Source organism: Alosa alosa, chromosome 21, assembly GCF_017589495.1.
Source record: "Alosa alosa isolate M-15738 ecotype Scorff River chromosome 21, AALO_Geno_1.1, whole genome shotgun sequence".
Lineage (NCBI taxonomy): Eukaryota > Metazoa > Chordata > Actinopteri > Clupeiformes > Clupeidae > Alosa > Alosa alosa.
In genome coordinates, this window is record NC_063209.1 from 28,434,406 (window position 1) to 28,451,905 (window position 17,500).

The window sequence follows — 17,500 nt, forward strand, 5'->3', positions numbered from 1 at the left end:
GGAGGAGAGGAGGGGTGGGGAAAGGAGAGAGGAGCTGAGAGGGGTGGGAGGGGAAAAGAGGGGGGGAGAAGGGAGAGGGGAGAGGAGAGGAGAGAGGGGTGGGGAGGAGGAGGGGAGAGGAGAGGAGGGGTGGGGAAAGAGGGAGGAAGAAAACAGAAATACAGATGAGAAGAGAAGGATGAGAAAAAGGAGAGAAGAAAGAAAAGAAGACAGAAGATGAAAAGAAGAGAAAGAAAGGGATGAAGAGAAGAGAAAGGGATGAAGAGAAGATAGGTGGCAAAAGAGATCCTGTAGGGTGCAGAGAGGAGTGGTGAGAGACAGCAGCCCTTCAGTCAGACTCTGTGTGTGTGTGTGTGTGTGTGTGTGTGTGTGTGTGTGTGTGTGTGTGTGCAGCCCTTCAGACTCTGTCACCAGATAGCTGTGAGTAAATCCAGCCCTACTCTCTCATGATTCAGGGCGGCTCTCAAAGCAGCAGTACGCTTAAATGGAATCAGAGCTTTGCATTTGTTCTGTCATACACGTGTGTGTGTGTGTGTGTGTGTGTGTGTGTGTGTGTATGTATGTGAGTCATCTCTGGATTCATTCCAGGAACATTGAGTTTAATTTATTTTTCTGGTTTTATATTTTGTAACACAATGTAAAAGTATTGAATGAACTTTCAATCCAGTTGTGACATCTCTGGTGACAGTCTCTCTCTCTCAATACGCAATCCAGTGACACACACAGTTAGGGAGTCCAGTGATACACACAGTTAAGGAGTCCAGTACTACACACACAGTTAGGGAGTCCAGTACTACACACACAGTTAGGGAGTCCAGTACTACACACAGTTATGGAGTCCGGAGTCCAGTACTACACACAGTTATGGAGTCCAGTACTACACACACAGTTAGGGAGTCCAGTACTACACACACAGTTATGGAGTCCAGTACTACTAGGGTTGGGTATCGTTTGGGTTTTATCCGATACCGGTGCTAAATCGATACTTTTAAGCGGTGCGGTGCGAAGCGGTGCCTGAACGATACTTTGTTTTACAATGTTTTAAATTAAAATGGTCTAAAGCATGAATTGCTTTTTTATTATTGATAAGACAAATTTGAACATGAAATTGAACTGTTATATTCAATTTACTATCAATATCTCATTGCTCCTATGAATAATACATTTAAATGTTAAAACAGCTTGCCATGCATGCACACACAATGGGAAGCTCTGCTTTCAAGTTTACCCAGTGTAGGCGGTTTGCCATAAGGTATGTTAAAACCGCTTGCCATAAAACTGCCAGGTCATGGACAATGGCATTTGCAAGCAAGCTAATCTAACAGGGACTCCACTTTCCAGTTAATTCACTGTGTTCCCAAATGCTTCAAGAAATTGTATGTATTAACCCATAACACGCAGTAGTTTTGAACATGTTAGGCTACATGTCGGTGTTGAAGTGTTAAGATTCCCAGCGCTAGCCAAGTAGGCATTTTAAGAGCAACTATGGCTATGCGCTAACACCAGTCAGTTGAGTTTACTTAGCGATAACGTACGGAGATGGTTTCGTAGCCTCTTTGACAGCTCAGTGACATCAGGTATGTAACCCAGAGCGATGGCTCTGATGTAACCTACATATTTGTTTTTGCCAGCTAACTTTTAACATGATCTTCATATTCATTGTGATGCTATAGCCTATGGACCTCATGCACATAAAAGATTAATATCATGCCATTATGCTGTTTAACACACCGTGAAATAAAGTTTTCACCTTACAACTTTGCTGATAACATTTCAAATAAATGTCAGTTAGCGCATTAGCAAGGATATTGTGTAACGTATAGGCTAGGCTAGCCTACTGTTGATGTTGTTTCATAGCTTTTTGCTTGTGTAGTTAGGCCCACTGCTAGATTTTGACAGGAGCTCGCGATATCGCTTTAAAGTAAGCTACTTGGGCTCACGCAAGCTGTCAAACACTCTCCACTCATGTGGTGCACCCCTCTGGTTTATACATCCAGTGTTTACCATATGTTAGCTAACTGTATCTGGATGTGTTGCTTTCAGAGCAAGACGTTAGAGATGGCGCATGACATGCAGTGATGCCTCGTAAAAAAAAAAAAAATTAGGCACCGAAATCCACGTTGTTATTCGATGCAGTTACTACAGTTTTTGGCACCGGTGCCAAATTAGAACCGTGTTTCGGTGCCCAACCCTACACACACAGTTAGGGAGTCCAGTACTACGCACACAGTTCTTCCAACACAAGCACAGGAGGCAGACCTCCCTCTTGCCGGACACACAGAAGTCCATCACCAGAGCATCTCCATGGAGAAATCACACAGCTTCCACCGCTAACAGCTCTACAACCTCCAGATGGAGACCAGTTCAGTCCAGACACACTCTCACACACACACACACACTCACACCCACACACTCACTCACACTCACACACTAGTTCGGTCCTCACTGCCACTCAAACACACACACACACTCACACCCACACACTCACACCCACACACACACACACACACACAGTCCTCACTGCCACTCAAACACACACATCTGCTCTTATTTCCAGCCCTATGCTGAAGGTCTGTAAAAGAGGTTCAAATTGTAAATGTGATTTATTTTAAATATTTCTTTGGGGATTTTGATATTTATGTGAATTTCTCCACCAGAAGGTGACTATACAGAAAGCTCTTTTTGAGTGACCAATCTGAGGTTCAGTATTAGAAAGTTGGCCAGAATCAAACAATAGCAGGCTCCTGCATTTGTTTTTTGTTAGTACTAAACAACAGTACCTGTCATGTGATTTTATGGCCATGCTATTGAGATGGATGTGACCTTTGCCGTAGTTCATCTTGATGGACTCATATATTTATACTGCAACGTGTTTGTGTTCCTGTCAGGACCATGCACTGAGTGAACATGAAGCCTCTATACACAGCCATGACTGTATTTGTGATAGGATCCACAAAAATGGTTTACCATCAGTAAACAATGTAAACAAGTGTCTGAGAGCATTGTGACATATCCACAGTTTACATAAATGTCTGAATGTGCCAGTGGCCATGCCCGTAGAGGAAGCGAGATCTTAAAGCATGCGGGTATGCTTTGCTTCAGGTGTCATGAATGTCAAACAGTTACTGTTTCGCCATGAGGTAACACCTCACCCAGGAAGTGCTAATGCGAACACCGTCACTGTTGCTCTCTCCCCATACACACACATGACAGCAGTGCTCACGTCTCTCTACAGAGACACACAGCAGTCTTCATGTTTCCATGTTTCACCATAAAGACAACCTGATGGTATTGACGCACAGTTGACACCAGAATGTGTTTCTGTTACTACTGTCTCAAATCATGTCTGTCATTTACGCACACACACACACACACACACACTCACATTAACGTAGTGGCATCATCTCACTGAAAGTATTCCACCTCTATCACACATGCGTGCACACACACACACACACACACACACACACACACACACACACACACACCTCTGATGCTGTATGATCAATGTGACTCTTATGAAAATAGACAGCAGATGATGGTGTTCAAAGCAGGGTTTACATCTTCCCCTGTGTGTGTGTGTGTGTGTTTGTGTATGAGAGAGAGTTTGTGATTAATAGGGGTTGTCCAGTGAGACATGGATTTTGACTTATGTGACACCACTAACCTGAGACGTACTTTAGATTTGTTATTTGAAACACATACGCATCTGTTCCTTTATTTGTAACAGCGTCCAAAATTAGACTGAAGTTGGAACTATGAAAAAGACCCTTCGTGAAGGAGTGTGTGCACATTCTCTCTCTCTCACACACACACACACACTGCTGGATGGCGTTAAGATGAGTCAAAACCCCGTGCTGAACGGATCTGTGCATGGCACATCTAAAAACAGCTCTTCCACTCTCGCCCTTCTCCCACATGCAAGAGGCAGGCGGATCTCAGCGCACCCTGAGGCAGGCGGATCCGGCTCTCATCCAGTCCTGCTCCGGCTCTCATCCGGTCCTGATCCGGCTCAGATGAGCACCCATCTGGTTATCAGGGGGTTTGAGTGTTAGGGGTCAGTGTTACTGTGGTGGTGGAGTGTGTGTGTGTGTGTAGACAGAGATTGAGATGTTTAGAGGTGTAGCAGGGGTGCAGCATGTGTCTGTAAAGCCCTTTATTCTGTGTGGATACTGTTTTGGTACAGGGGCAGATTGAAGTGCAGTTTTGTAAGGATGCCATTTTGGAACAGGGGTAGATTGAAGCATGATGCGGTAGATCAAAGCACAGCTCAGTTGGGGCAGATCTAGCACAGCTCTGTTGGGGCAGATCAAAGCACAGCTCTGTTGGGGCAGATTGAAGCACAGCTCTGTTGGGGCAGATCTAGCACAGCTCTGTTGGGGCAGATTGAAGCACAGCTCTGTTGGGGCAGATCTAACACAGCTCTGTTGGGGCAGATTGAAGCACAGCTCTGTTGGGGCAGATTGAAGCACAGCTCTGTTGGGGCAGATCTAACACAGCTCTGTTGGGGCAGATTGAAGCACAGCTCTGTTGGGGCAGATCTAACACAGCTCTGTTGGGGCAGATTGAAGCACAGCTCTGTTGGGGCAGATCTAACACAGCTCTGTTGGGGCAGATCTAACACAGCTCTGTTGGGGCAGATTGAAGCACAGCTCAGTTGGGGCAGATCTAACACACACACACACACACACACACACACTCGCACCCACACACTCACTCACACACACACACTAGTTCGGTCCTCACTGCCACTCAAACACACACACACTCACACCCACCCACACACACACACACACACACACACACACACTCACACCCACACACACACACACACACTGTTGGGGCAGATTGAAGCACAGCTCAGTTGGGGCAGATCTAACACAGCGCTGTTGGGGCAAATTGAAGCACAGCTCAGTAGAGATGCACACAGGAATCGTGGGTACATACCTGACAGGCTGCACTAATGAAACTGCACCACAGAGGATTCAGACGCCTGCTGTGTTGTGTTTGGTTTGGCCTGGCATGGTTTGGCATGGCATGGTTTGGCATGGCTTGGTTTGGTTCATCCACATACACAGAAACTATGCTGCAGCAGGGCCCGACACCAGACCACAGCAAGGCCCAAATGCCAGGCCAAATCTGCACCAAACCCCAGGCCAGGCCAGATGGACTCCAGACTCCTGGTGGACACACCTTCCATGCACTTATTTTCTACAGCACCCCAACCTCCACCTGCTTCAGACCCCCTTTAGAGGCCCAGTGCTGGGGTTTGGATGGGGGGGGGGTGTTGTGTGATGAGAAGAGTTTGTCTTTCGCATGACTTCATAATGACTCCATTCTGTTCATGTACTGAGAGACTTGTGTCCATTTTGTAATGGGATTTATTTTGCTGGAATAAAGTGTGAGATTCTGGAACATTCTGTGTGAGACTGCAGTCTGTGTGGAGGAAACGGAGCAGAAAAGCACTCAGAAAATAACATACTTTATTTGGATTTAAAAAATGAAACATCTGACATTTCTACATTTAAAGAGCCTGACACACTAAGAAATGAAGGAAAACAAACTATCATGCAAGCAAAGCCATTATCCACCATCGCTGCACATGTCACAAAATATATAATTCTCATTATTCAGTAGGAATGAAAAAGACAAGGAACCAAAGCTTGACCAGTGACTGTGTAAAATCTATAAATCTCCCCTAAAAAATAAAAATGAGGTTGACGTTAAAAGTAAGACTTTGTACAGAAAGAGATTTCGACAGACCTAGTTGTCTTGAGTTGTGGGAAGATGAAACGCTAAGTTCAAGTAGCCCTCACCAAACACTCTGCTGAGTGGCCATCATTAGTGTTCCTATTTCGCCCTCTAGTGGACACTTGTGGAAATGCTGTTGTGTGCTGCTTGGCTTGTCAATAATCAACACACCGAGGGCCCTGGGGTATCAGAGGGCAGATGAGAGGGGCAATAACAACATTATTATACACATCATTGGGCCTTAAACTCTCATATCACCTCTCCATATTCTCCTACTGACTAACTGTAGTTCATGATTCACCTACTGACTCTAGCTGTAGTTCATGATTCACCTACTGACTCTAGCTGTAGTTCATGATTCACCTACTGACTCTAGTTGTAGTTCATGGAGGTGATTCACCTACTGACTCTAGCTGTAGTTCATGATTCACCCTCTGACTCTAGCTGTAGTTCATGATTCACCTACTGACTCTAGTTGTAGTTCATGGAGGTGATTCACCTACTGACTCTAGTTGTAGTTCATGATTCACCTACTGACTCTAGCTGTAGTTCATGGATTCACTATTTGTTTGGAATTTTTTTTAGACAAGGCCTTGTACCTGAGCTCAAACTCTGACAGATAAATCATGACAAGACCTGTAAATGTAAGTACTACCTGCACCAACAAGCATTACAAATAGCCTGACTGATCTAGTGTTACATCTGTGTGTGTGTGTGTGTGTGTGTGTGTGTGTGTGTGTGTGTGTGTGTGTGTGTGTGGAATAGAAGGAGGTACCACATTAACACTGTAGAAGTGGATATGAGTGTCTGACCTCAGCAGTGAAATTCAAATAGACACAATACAGTACAGTCATCCCTTTTCCCACAGAACCCCATTGGTCAGCCGCACTGGTGACTGGGGAAGCTACTCTCTAACTGGACACACACACACACACACACACACACACTACTCTCTAACTGGACACACACACACACACACGCTACTCTCTAACTGGACAGGACACACACACACACACGCTACTCTCTAACTGGACAGAACACACACACACACACACACACACACACACACGCTACTCTCTAACTGGACAGGACACACACACACACACACACACACACACGCTACTCTCTAACTGGACACACACACACACACACACACACACACACACGCTACTCTCTAACTGGACAGGACACACACACACACGCTACTCTCTATCTGGACAGGACACACACACACACGCTACTCTCTAACTGGACACACACACACACGCTACTCTCTAACTGGACAGGACACACACACGCTACGCTCTAACTGGACACACACACACACACACACACACACACACACAAGCTACGCTCTAACTGGACACACACACACACACACATACACACACACACACACACACACACACACGCTACTCTCTAACTGGACAGGACACACACACACGCTACTCTCTAACTGGACACACACACACACACACACACACACACACACGCTCTCTTAACTGGACACACACAATGGACACACACACATATCACGCTCTAACTGGACACACACACACACGCTACGCTCTAACTGGACAGACAGACTGGACACATAAGAGCTCTGGCCACCTGGGCCTAAAGAACCTCTCCCAGAGAAACCCATCTACTCAATTCCTCTCTCATTGGCTCAACACAGACAGAAAGACAAAGCCTGATTGGCTGTTCACGTTGTCAGTCATCTCTGGCGGCCAGTGGGCTACTTCTTGAGGCGGACGGAGTTGGTACCCACCACCAGGTAGCTGTCGGGGGAGATCTCTTTGATACGGATGGACTTCCTGCTGCTGCCGCTGCCGCTGCTGTTGCCACGGTTACTGCCGTTGGTCCGAGCGGAGGGCTTGATCCCGGGCCGGACGATGGGCGAGAGGCGACACGGGTCGTGCTTCTGCAGGTAGCAGGCAAACGTCTCCCAGCCACCCCCCACACGCACCATGGCATGCTTATCATTCAGCATCTACAAAGAGAGAGAGAGAAAGAGAGAAGAGAGAGAGAGAGAAGAGAGAGAGAGAGAGAGAGAGAGGAGGAGAGGGAGAGAGGAGAGAGAGAGGAGGTGGGGGGGCATTAAAATATGATTGATTACATGTAGCTCTTAAACCCATAGGCAACAAAGAGGTAGATTACAGTTCAGTGTGTGTGTGTGTGTGTGTGTGTGTCTGTGTCACCAGAAAGAGGGCAAGATCACAGGGACATATTCCCTTGTCCTCTTCTGTTTCAAAGAACACACATCCATGACACTAGCTTACTTAAAACAAATCACACACACCCACACACACACACACTCTCTCTCACACACACACACACACACACACACACACACACACACACACACACACAGACAGTCACACACACATTTCTGCCCAGCCTGATTAAATATTAATACACCCCTCTCTCAGTGTAATAATAAAAAAAATCTTTCTCCCCCCTGCCTTTGTCACACACACACACACACACACACATACATACATACACACATACACACACACACACTTGTACTTCGATATCAAAATCTCATTAGGCTGAATAAAACACCACCTTCCTGTTCCAGCTGAGCTCCAGGGCTACACACACACACACGCATGTACACACACACATACACACGTATGATGTACACACACAAACGCACACAGACACATACATAGACACACACATACACACACACACACACACACACACACACAGCTGGTTTATTGTGCATCAGCTTAATGAGAAATGCCCCATACGGGGTGGCATTAGTGGTAGCCTGTGCCGGGGTTCATGTTGAGAGGGGGAGGTTCACAGTAACGTTGTTGAAGGCTGCTCTGTGTTATTACTCACACACACACACACACACACTCAGACACACACACACACACACTCACACACTCACACACACACACACACACACACACACACACACACACACACACACAGAGAGAGAGAGAGAGAGAGAGAAAGAGAGTGACAGACACAGAGTAATGTGTGTATTTTTTCTGTTACTGAGTAATTACACCATACATAAACAGAAGGGTTTCTTATCTTTTAATCAATCTTCTCCTCCTCTCCCCCTCTCCTCCCCCTATTCCCTGCCTATTCCTCCTCTCCCCCTCTCCTCCCTCTCCTCCTCCTCCCCCTTCTCTCCTCCCCTCCCTCTCCTCTCCTCCTCCTCCGCCTCTCCTCCCCCTCCTCTCCTCCTCCTCTCCTCCCCTCCCTGGTCTCTGAATACTAATAAGGGTATTGACACTCACCACGGCTTGTAATCCCAATTACTGTGTGGCACCACTCCACCCCCCTAACCCCCACACACACACACACACAGGATTGTAGATTAAAATGTCAGGTCTGACTGAGAGGCCACATCTGATACAGAGTAACATGGATTAACACATGAGAGGAGAGATTCATTCACCACCCATCTACCCACACTAAGGTGTCAGCCACACACACACACACAGAGAGAGAGAGAGAGAGAGGGAGAGAGAGAGAAAGAGAGAGGAAGAGAGAGAGAATGACCCTTAGAAGCACAAAACACAAATGCACAGTATTTTTCTAAAAAACACACACACTCTCCCTCTCTCTCCTTCTGAATTTTCTCTCTTCCATCACTCTATCTCTCTCTTTCCTTCTCTCTGTCTACCTCTCTCTCCTATCAATCTCTCTATCTCTCTCTCTCAGGTCCTAGGTTGGCTTCACTTGTGCTTTCTTTTTTTCTGTTCTCTGACAAAGAGGTTGTCGTTTGCATCTTCTCCAACAGAGGGCAGTGTTTATTCGTCCTTTCCAGAGGCTGCTTTGAGCTTTGATTATTGCACAAGTTACCAAGCACAGGGTCGCTTTAAGCTGCTCTTCGTTGAGAATTACCGAGATCTCTCTCAGAAGCATTATCACCTCAATAAGAACTCAAGCTGCCAAACTAGCATGGTAATAAACATATGATTATGCCAAACTAGCATGGTAATAAACATATGATTATGCCAAACTAGCATGGTAATAAACATATGATTATGAGTTTCTTAAATGGGACTGACACAGCTATGAAGGTTTTATGTCAGCACATTATTGCACAAGGAACCCAGAGTACTGCAGCTTCAGAGCAAGGAACCCAGAGTACTGTAGCTTCAGAGAACAGAAGTCCTAATCCATATTCGGTGAGCTTCTGATTATCCACTAGATTTGTGCCCCATGATCTCATACTACAAGCACCTCAGGAAAAAAAACACATACAGTATATGGGCATGGACAAACAGCTCTGGGCTTTTGTGTGTTACACATTAATGTGCTCTACTGTGTGTTACACATTAATGTGCTCTACTGTGGCAATCAGCCCATTCAAATCCCATACATCCGTCTGCCCATTGTAACTGAGCTAAAACCACTGAGCCCAATGTCTTCCATTTAGCCATCGCAGATTTCATTGAAATCAACATCAAGATAGCACCCCCAAAAAAAAAAAAGCGTAAATAAATAAATAAATAAATAAATAAAAACGATGAGAGATGAGAGATGATGCTTTTCATTCTGACTGTCTAGGTGGGTGTAAGACAAGCTGAGGGCCATTCATGTTTCTTGCTAATTGGGTGTGCTGCTAAAACCCCTCCATTCTGGCGTTAGAAAAAGCTGCACTCCAAGAGTGGCTCGATGGAGAAAGGACACAAAGGACTGGGCCACTGTTTAACGAGGCAGCCAGTATAATCTCAGCGCTAATGACATTCCCTCTGAAATCAATACTTTCAGCCTTTCTCCTGCGCACGCTAAAGACCTGCTTGACATATCTTCGCCCCATCGATGCTGAAGACCCGAGGCCGGAGGCGAGCAGCTCCCAGTTAGGGGCAGCATCAGCACCGGATGCTAATGAAGACTCCTCGCTAAATTAGCTTAGAATAGAGGCCGAGGCGGAGCAGCTAGAGTCGGCCTACCCCCCAGCTCGTTTAAAGGCTGATAACAAGGGGGCAGCAGGCTGACAAGATAACCGCCGACGAGAGTCGGCCTACCTGTGTACACCACCCTGCTGTGCTCGTTAAATTAGCGTAGAATAGAGTCGGCCTACCTGTGTAGTGTGTACACCACCCTGATGTGCTCGTTAAATTAACGTAGAATAGAGTCGGCCTACCTGTGTACACCACCCTGATGTGCTTGTTAAATTAGCGTAGAATAGAGTCGGCCTACCTGTGTACACCACCCTGATGTGCTCGTTAAATTAGCGTAGAATAGAGTCGGCCTACCTGATTATCTGCCTACCTGTGTACACCACACTGGTTGTGAGGCTGCCCGCAACATTCTTTAAAGTGTCCCTGAGCATCATGACCTGTCAGGTTTCCAACTGCAGAACTTACTGTTGCTGAACACCTGTCCCAATGGGCTGCCCTTCAGGCTCAGAGAGAGGGAATCTACCTTCATATATATTCGTGAGAATAGAGTCGGGCCTACCTTGATTATAGTGTTTCTCCCGCACCTCATGCCTGAGGGTCAGGGTTTAATGCAGAACATTCAAACCTGTCCATGCCACTGCACGCATTGTCCAGTCGTGATTTTTAGCACCACTGCCTTGTCCAGCGTATTTTTAGTCGGTTATGACCCACTTATTTGGACTATTTGGTCTGTTTCCTTCCTTTAGCTGTAACAACTTGTTTTACTAGCAGACATGTCTTTGGAAGCGCAGGCCAGCGACAGAACTAGCCGCTGGAAACAGGTGTGCTGTCACATCGTTAAACAGGTGGAGAGAAAGGGGGGGTGGGGTTGTCTACGCTTGTGAGATAGCGCGGCGCGTCTATTTAGCACTATGATCCATCTCCATTACCAGACTCCAGGCAGCCATGTTAAACAGCAGCACGAGACACGAGGCCACTGGACACACGCAGGCCAGGAGACACACGAGGCCAGGAGACACACAAGGCCAGGAGACACACAAGGCCAGGAGACACACGAGGCCAGGAGACACACGAGGCCAGGAGACACAAGGCCAGGAGACACACGCAGGCCAGGAGACACACGAGGCCAGGAGACACATGAGGCCAGGAGACACACGAGGCCAGGAGACACACCCAGGCTATGGCCAACAAACACGGCCCTGGATGACATTAACACGTCAAACACCACAGTTGCTACAACTTGAGGTATGGAAGTGTGACATAACTGCACAGTATCCTTCCCTGCCAACACCAGCCCAGTGTGAGGCTCTGGCCAATCTGACTGACCAGCCCTGTTTTATAATCCTTATGAATGAGGTCTGACTGACCAGCCCTGTTTTCAGATCCTTATGAATGAGGTCTGTGGAGATGCTGGGAAAAGTTGTAGACTACACTGAAATGTCCACTAAACTGACCGATGGAAGAACAGCATAATCAACACCATCCTAAGTTCTTAATTTAAAAAAGGGTCGTTCTGTTCAAAATCGGTTTTGTCTGTGAGGAATCTGGTGTGATCTGAGACTTCTCCATAGACGCCCTTTTGTCCTCCTCTCAAAGGTGCCATCCCAGTTCCGAGGTTGCTAGGCAACACCTGTATCCCATAAAGCTATGCTTCATGTGCATGTCTATTCTTTGGGTTTTCTTGGCTCAAGTGTGTGTGTGTGTGTGTGTGTGTGTGTGTGTGTGTGTGTGTGTGTGTGTGTGTGTGTGTTTGTGTGTGTGTGAGTGTGTGTGTGTGAGTGTGTGTGAGTGTGTATATGTGTGTGTGTGTGTGTTCTTGTGAAGCTTGTGCTCACTGTGAGGAGACTCTTTCTTTGCAGGGTCTACAAGGACGATACAGAGCAGACATCCAGACACCCCCTCAACACAAGGGGCCACATCTTTTTGTCTCTCTCTCGTTTGCCCTGTGTGTGTGTCTGTGTGTGTGTGTGTATGTCTGTCTGTGTGTGTGTGTGTGTGTGTGTGTGTGTGTGTGTGTGTGTGTGTGTGTGTGTGTGTGTGTGTGTGTCTGTGTCTGTGTGTCTGTGTCTGTGTGTGTGACTCATCATTGTGTCATCTCAAAGGCATAGATTTCGAATGACTGATCTCCTATTGATCCCAGATGCTGAAATCTCATCTCTGATGCTTTCAGTGTTCGGATTTCCAACTGAGATATTGGCAGCCTCTTCCACTGCACATACCAGCCCTTTAAACACACAAACTACTGCTGCTGTATACATTATCAGCCCTTTAAACACACAAACTACTGCTGCTGTATACATTATCAGCCCTTTAAACACACAAACTACTGCTGCTGTATACATTATCAGCCCTTTAAACACACAAACTACTGCTGCTGTATACATTATCAGCCTTTTAAACACACAAACTACTGCTGCTGTATACATTATCAGCCTTTTAAACACACAACTATACTGCTGCTGTATACACACAGCCCTTTAAAAACACACAAACATTATCAGCCCTTTAAGCTGTATACATTATCAGCCTTTTAAACGCACAAACTACTGCTGCTGTATACATTATCAGCCCTTTAAACGCACAAACTAAACTGCTGCTGTATACATTATCAGCCCATTAAACACACAAACTACTGTTGTATATCAGCCCTTTAAACACACAAACTACTGCTGTATATCAGCCCTTTAAACACACAAACTATACTGCTGTATACATGATCAGCCCTTTAAACACACAAACTATACTGCTGTATACATTATCAGCCCTTTAAACACACAAACTGCTGTTGTATACATTATCACCCCTTTAAACACACAAACTGCTGCTTTATACATTATCAGCCCTTTAAACACATACACTATACTGCTGTATACATTATCAGCCCTTTAAACACACAAACTACTGCTGCTGTATACATGATCAGCCCTTAAACACACAAACTACTGCTGCTGTATACATGATCAGCCCTTAAACACACAAACTACTGCTGCTATATACATGATCAGCCCTTAAACACACAAACTATACTGCTGCTGTATACATGATCAGCCCTTAAACACACAAACTATAACACATACAGGACCCTTTCTCTTACCCGCACATACAGCACCTTGTGGACTCAGCCGCACATACAGGACCTTGTGGACTCATCCGCACATACAGCACCTTGTGGACTCACCAAGACATACACAGGACCTTGTGGACTCACCAAGCATTATTACAGCACCTTGTGGACTCCACCAAGACATACAGCACCTTGTGGACTCACCCGCACATACAGGACCTTGTGGACTCACCCAAGACATACAGCACCTTGTGGACTCACCCGCACATACAGCACCTTGTGGACTCACCCGCACATACAGCACCTTGTGGACTCACCGCACATACAGGACCTTGTGGACTCACCGCACATACAGGACCTTGTGGACTCACCCGCACATACAGGACCTTGTGGACTCACCCGCACATACAGCACCTTGTGGACTCACCCGCACATACAGCACCTTGTGGACTCACCGCACATACAGGACCTTGTGGACTCACCGCACATACAGGACCTTGTGGACTCACCCGCACATACAGCACCTTGTGGACTCACCCGCACATACAGCACCTTGTGGACTCACCCGCACATACAGGACCTTGTGGACTCACCCGCACATACAGCACCTTGTGGACTCACCCGCACATACAGCACCTTGTGGACTCACCCGCACATACAGCACCTTGTGGACTCACCCGCACATACAGCACCTTGTGGACTCACCCGCACATACAGCACCTTGTGGACTCACCCGCACATACAGCACCTTGTGGACTCACCGCACATACAGGACCTTGTGGACTCACCCGCACATACAGCACCTTGTGGACTCACCCGCACATACAGCACCTTGTGGACTCACCCGCACATACAGCACCTTGTGGACTCACCGCACATACAGGACCTTGTGGACTCACCCGCACATACAGCACCTTGTGGACTCACCCGCACATACAGCACCTTGTGGACTCACCCGCACATACAGGACCTTGTGGACTCACCCGCACATACAGGACCTTGTGGACTCACCCGCACATACAGGACCTTGTGGACTCACCGCACATACAGGACCTTGTGGACTCACCCGCACATACAGCACCTTGTGGACTCACCCGCACATACAGCACCTTGTGGACTCACCCGCACATACAGCACCTTGTGGACTCACCCGCACATACAGGACCTTGTGGACTCACCGCACATACAGGACCTTGTGGACTCACCGCACATACAGGACCTTGTGGACTCACCGCACATACAGGACCTTGTGGACTCACCCGCACATACAGCACCTTGTGGACTCACCCGCACATACAGCACCTTGTGGACTCACCCGCACATACAGCACCTTGTGGACTCACCCGCACATACAGCACCTTGTGGACTCACCCGCACATACAGCACCTTGTGGACTCACCCGCACATACAGCACCTTGTGGACTCACCCGCACATACAGCACCTTGTGGACTCACCCGCACATACAGCACCTTGTGGACTCACCCGCACATACAGCACCTTGTGGACTCACCCGCACATACAGCACCTTGTGGACTCACCCGCACATACAGCACCTTGTGGACTCACCCGCACATACAGCACCTTGTGGACTCACCCGCACATACAGCACCTTGTGGACTCACCCGCACATACAGCACCTTGTGGACTCACCCGCACATACAGCACCTTGTGGACTCACCCGCACATACAGCACCTTGTGGACTCACCCGCACATACAGCACCTTGTGGACTCACCCGCACATACAGCACCTTGTGGACTCACCCGCACATACAGCACCTTGTGGACTCACCCGCACATACAGCACCTTGTGGACTCACCCGCACATACAGCACCTTGTGGACTCACCCGCACATACAGCACCTTGTGGACTCACCCGCACATACAGCACCTTGTGGACTCACCCGCACATACAGCACCTTGTGGACTCACCCGCACATACAGCACCTTGTGGACTCACCCGCACATACAGCACCTTGTGGACTCACCCGCACATACAGCACCTTGTGGACTCACCCGCACATACAGCACCTTGTGGACTCACCCGCACATACAGCACCTTGTGGACTCACCGCACATACAGGACCTTGTGGACTCACCCGCACATACAGCACCTTGTGGACTCACCCGCACATACAGCACCTTGTGGACTCACCCGCACATACAGCACCTTGTGGACTCACCCGCACATACAGCACCTTGTGGACTCACCCGCACATACAGCACCTTGTGGACTCACCCGCACATACAGCACCTTGTGGACTCACCGCACATACAGGACCTTGTGGACTCACCCGCACATACAGCACCTTGTGGACTCACCCGCACATACAGCACCTTGTGGACTCACCCGCACATACAGCACCTTGTGGACTCACCCGCACATACAGCACCTTGTGGACTCACCCGCACATACAGCACCTTGTGGACTCACCCGCACATACAGCACCTTGTGGACTCACCCGCACATACAGCACCTTGTGGACTCACCCGCACATACAGCACCTTGTGGACTCACCCGCACATACAGCACCTTGTGGACTCACCCGCACATACAGCACCTTGTGGACTCACCCGCACATACAGCACCTTGTGGACTCACCCGCACATACAGCACCTTGTGGACTCACCCGCACATACAGCACCTTGTGGACTCACCCGCACATACAGCACCTTGTGGACTCACCCGCACATACAGCACCTTGTGGACTCACCCGCACATACAGCACCTTGTGGACTCACCCGCACATACAGCACCTTGTGGACTCACCCGCACATACAGGACCTTGTGGACTCACCCGCACATACAGCACCTTGTGGACTCACCCGCACATACAGCACCTTGTGGACTCACCCGCACATACAGCACCTTGTGGACTCACCCGCACATACAGCACCTTGTGGACTCACCCGCACATACAGCACCTTGTGGACTCACCCGCACATACAGCACCTTGTGGACTCACCCGCACATACAGCACCTTGTGGACTCACCCGCACATACAGGACCTTGTGGACTCACCCGCACATACAGCACCTTGTGGACTCACCCGCACATACAGCACCTTGTGGACTCACCCGCACATACAGCACCTTGTGGACTCACCCGCACATACAGCACCTTGTGGACTCACCCGCACATACAGCACCTTGTGGACTCACCCGCACATACAGCACCTTGTGGACTCACCCGCACATACAGCACCTTGTGGACTCACCCGCACATACAGGACCTTGTGGACTCACCCGCACATACAGCACCTTGTGGACTCACCCGCACATACAGCACCTTGTGGACTCACCCGCACATACAGCACCTTGTGGACTCACCCGCACATACAGCACCTTGTGGACTCACCGCACATACAGGACCTTGTGGACTCACCGCACATACAGGACCTTGTGGACTCACCCGCACATACAGGACCTTGTGGACTCACCCGCACATACAGGACCTTGTGGACTCACCCGCACATACAGCACCTTGTGGACTCACCCGCACATACAGCACCTTGTGGACTCACCCGCACATACAGCACCTTGTGGACTCACCCGCACATACAGCACCTTGTGGACTCACCCGCACATACAGCACCTTGTGGACTCACCGCACATACAGGACCTTGTGGACTCACCCGCACATACAGCACCTTGTGGACTCACCCGCACATACAGCACCTTGTGGACTCACCCGCACATACAGCACCTTGTGGACTCACCCGCACATACAGCACCTTGTGGACTCACCCGCACATACAGCACCTTGTGGACTCACCCGCACATACAGCACCTTGTGGACTCACCCG

General features: G+C 48.3%; 1 protein-coding gene and 1 pseudogene across 1 annotated transcript in view; one reads left to right on the top strand and one right to left on the bottom strand.

Moving 5' to 3' along the window:
- The window catches only part of LOC125286088, a 23,423-nt pseudogene extending 15,480 nt beyond the window's left edge, over positions 1–7,943 (top strand).
- The window catches only part of LOC125286149 (growth arrest-specific protein 2-like), a 38,452-nt gene continuing 28,253 nt past the window's right edge, over positions 7,302–17,500 (bottom strand). Inside the window, exons 6-7 of the mRNA XM_048230915.1 lie at positions 9,114–9,126; positions 7,302–7,744 (exon numbers count right to left, since the gene is read on the bottom strand). Of these exons, the coding sequence (XP_048086872.1) occupies positions 7,490–7,744; positions 9,114–9,126 (268 nt within the window). The 3' untranslated portion in view covers positions 7,302–7,489. The remainder of the gene's footprint in view (positions 7,745–9,113; positions 9,127–17,500) is intronic.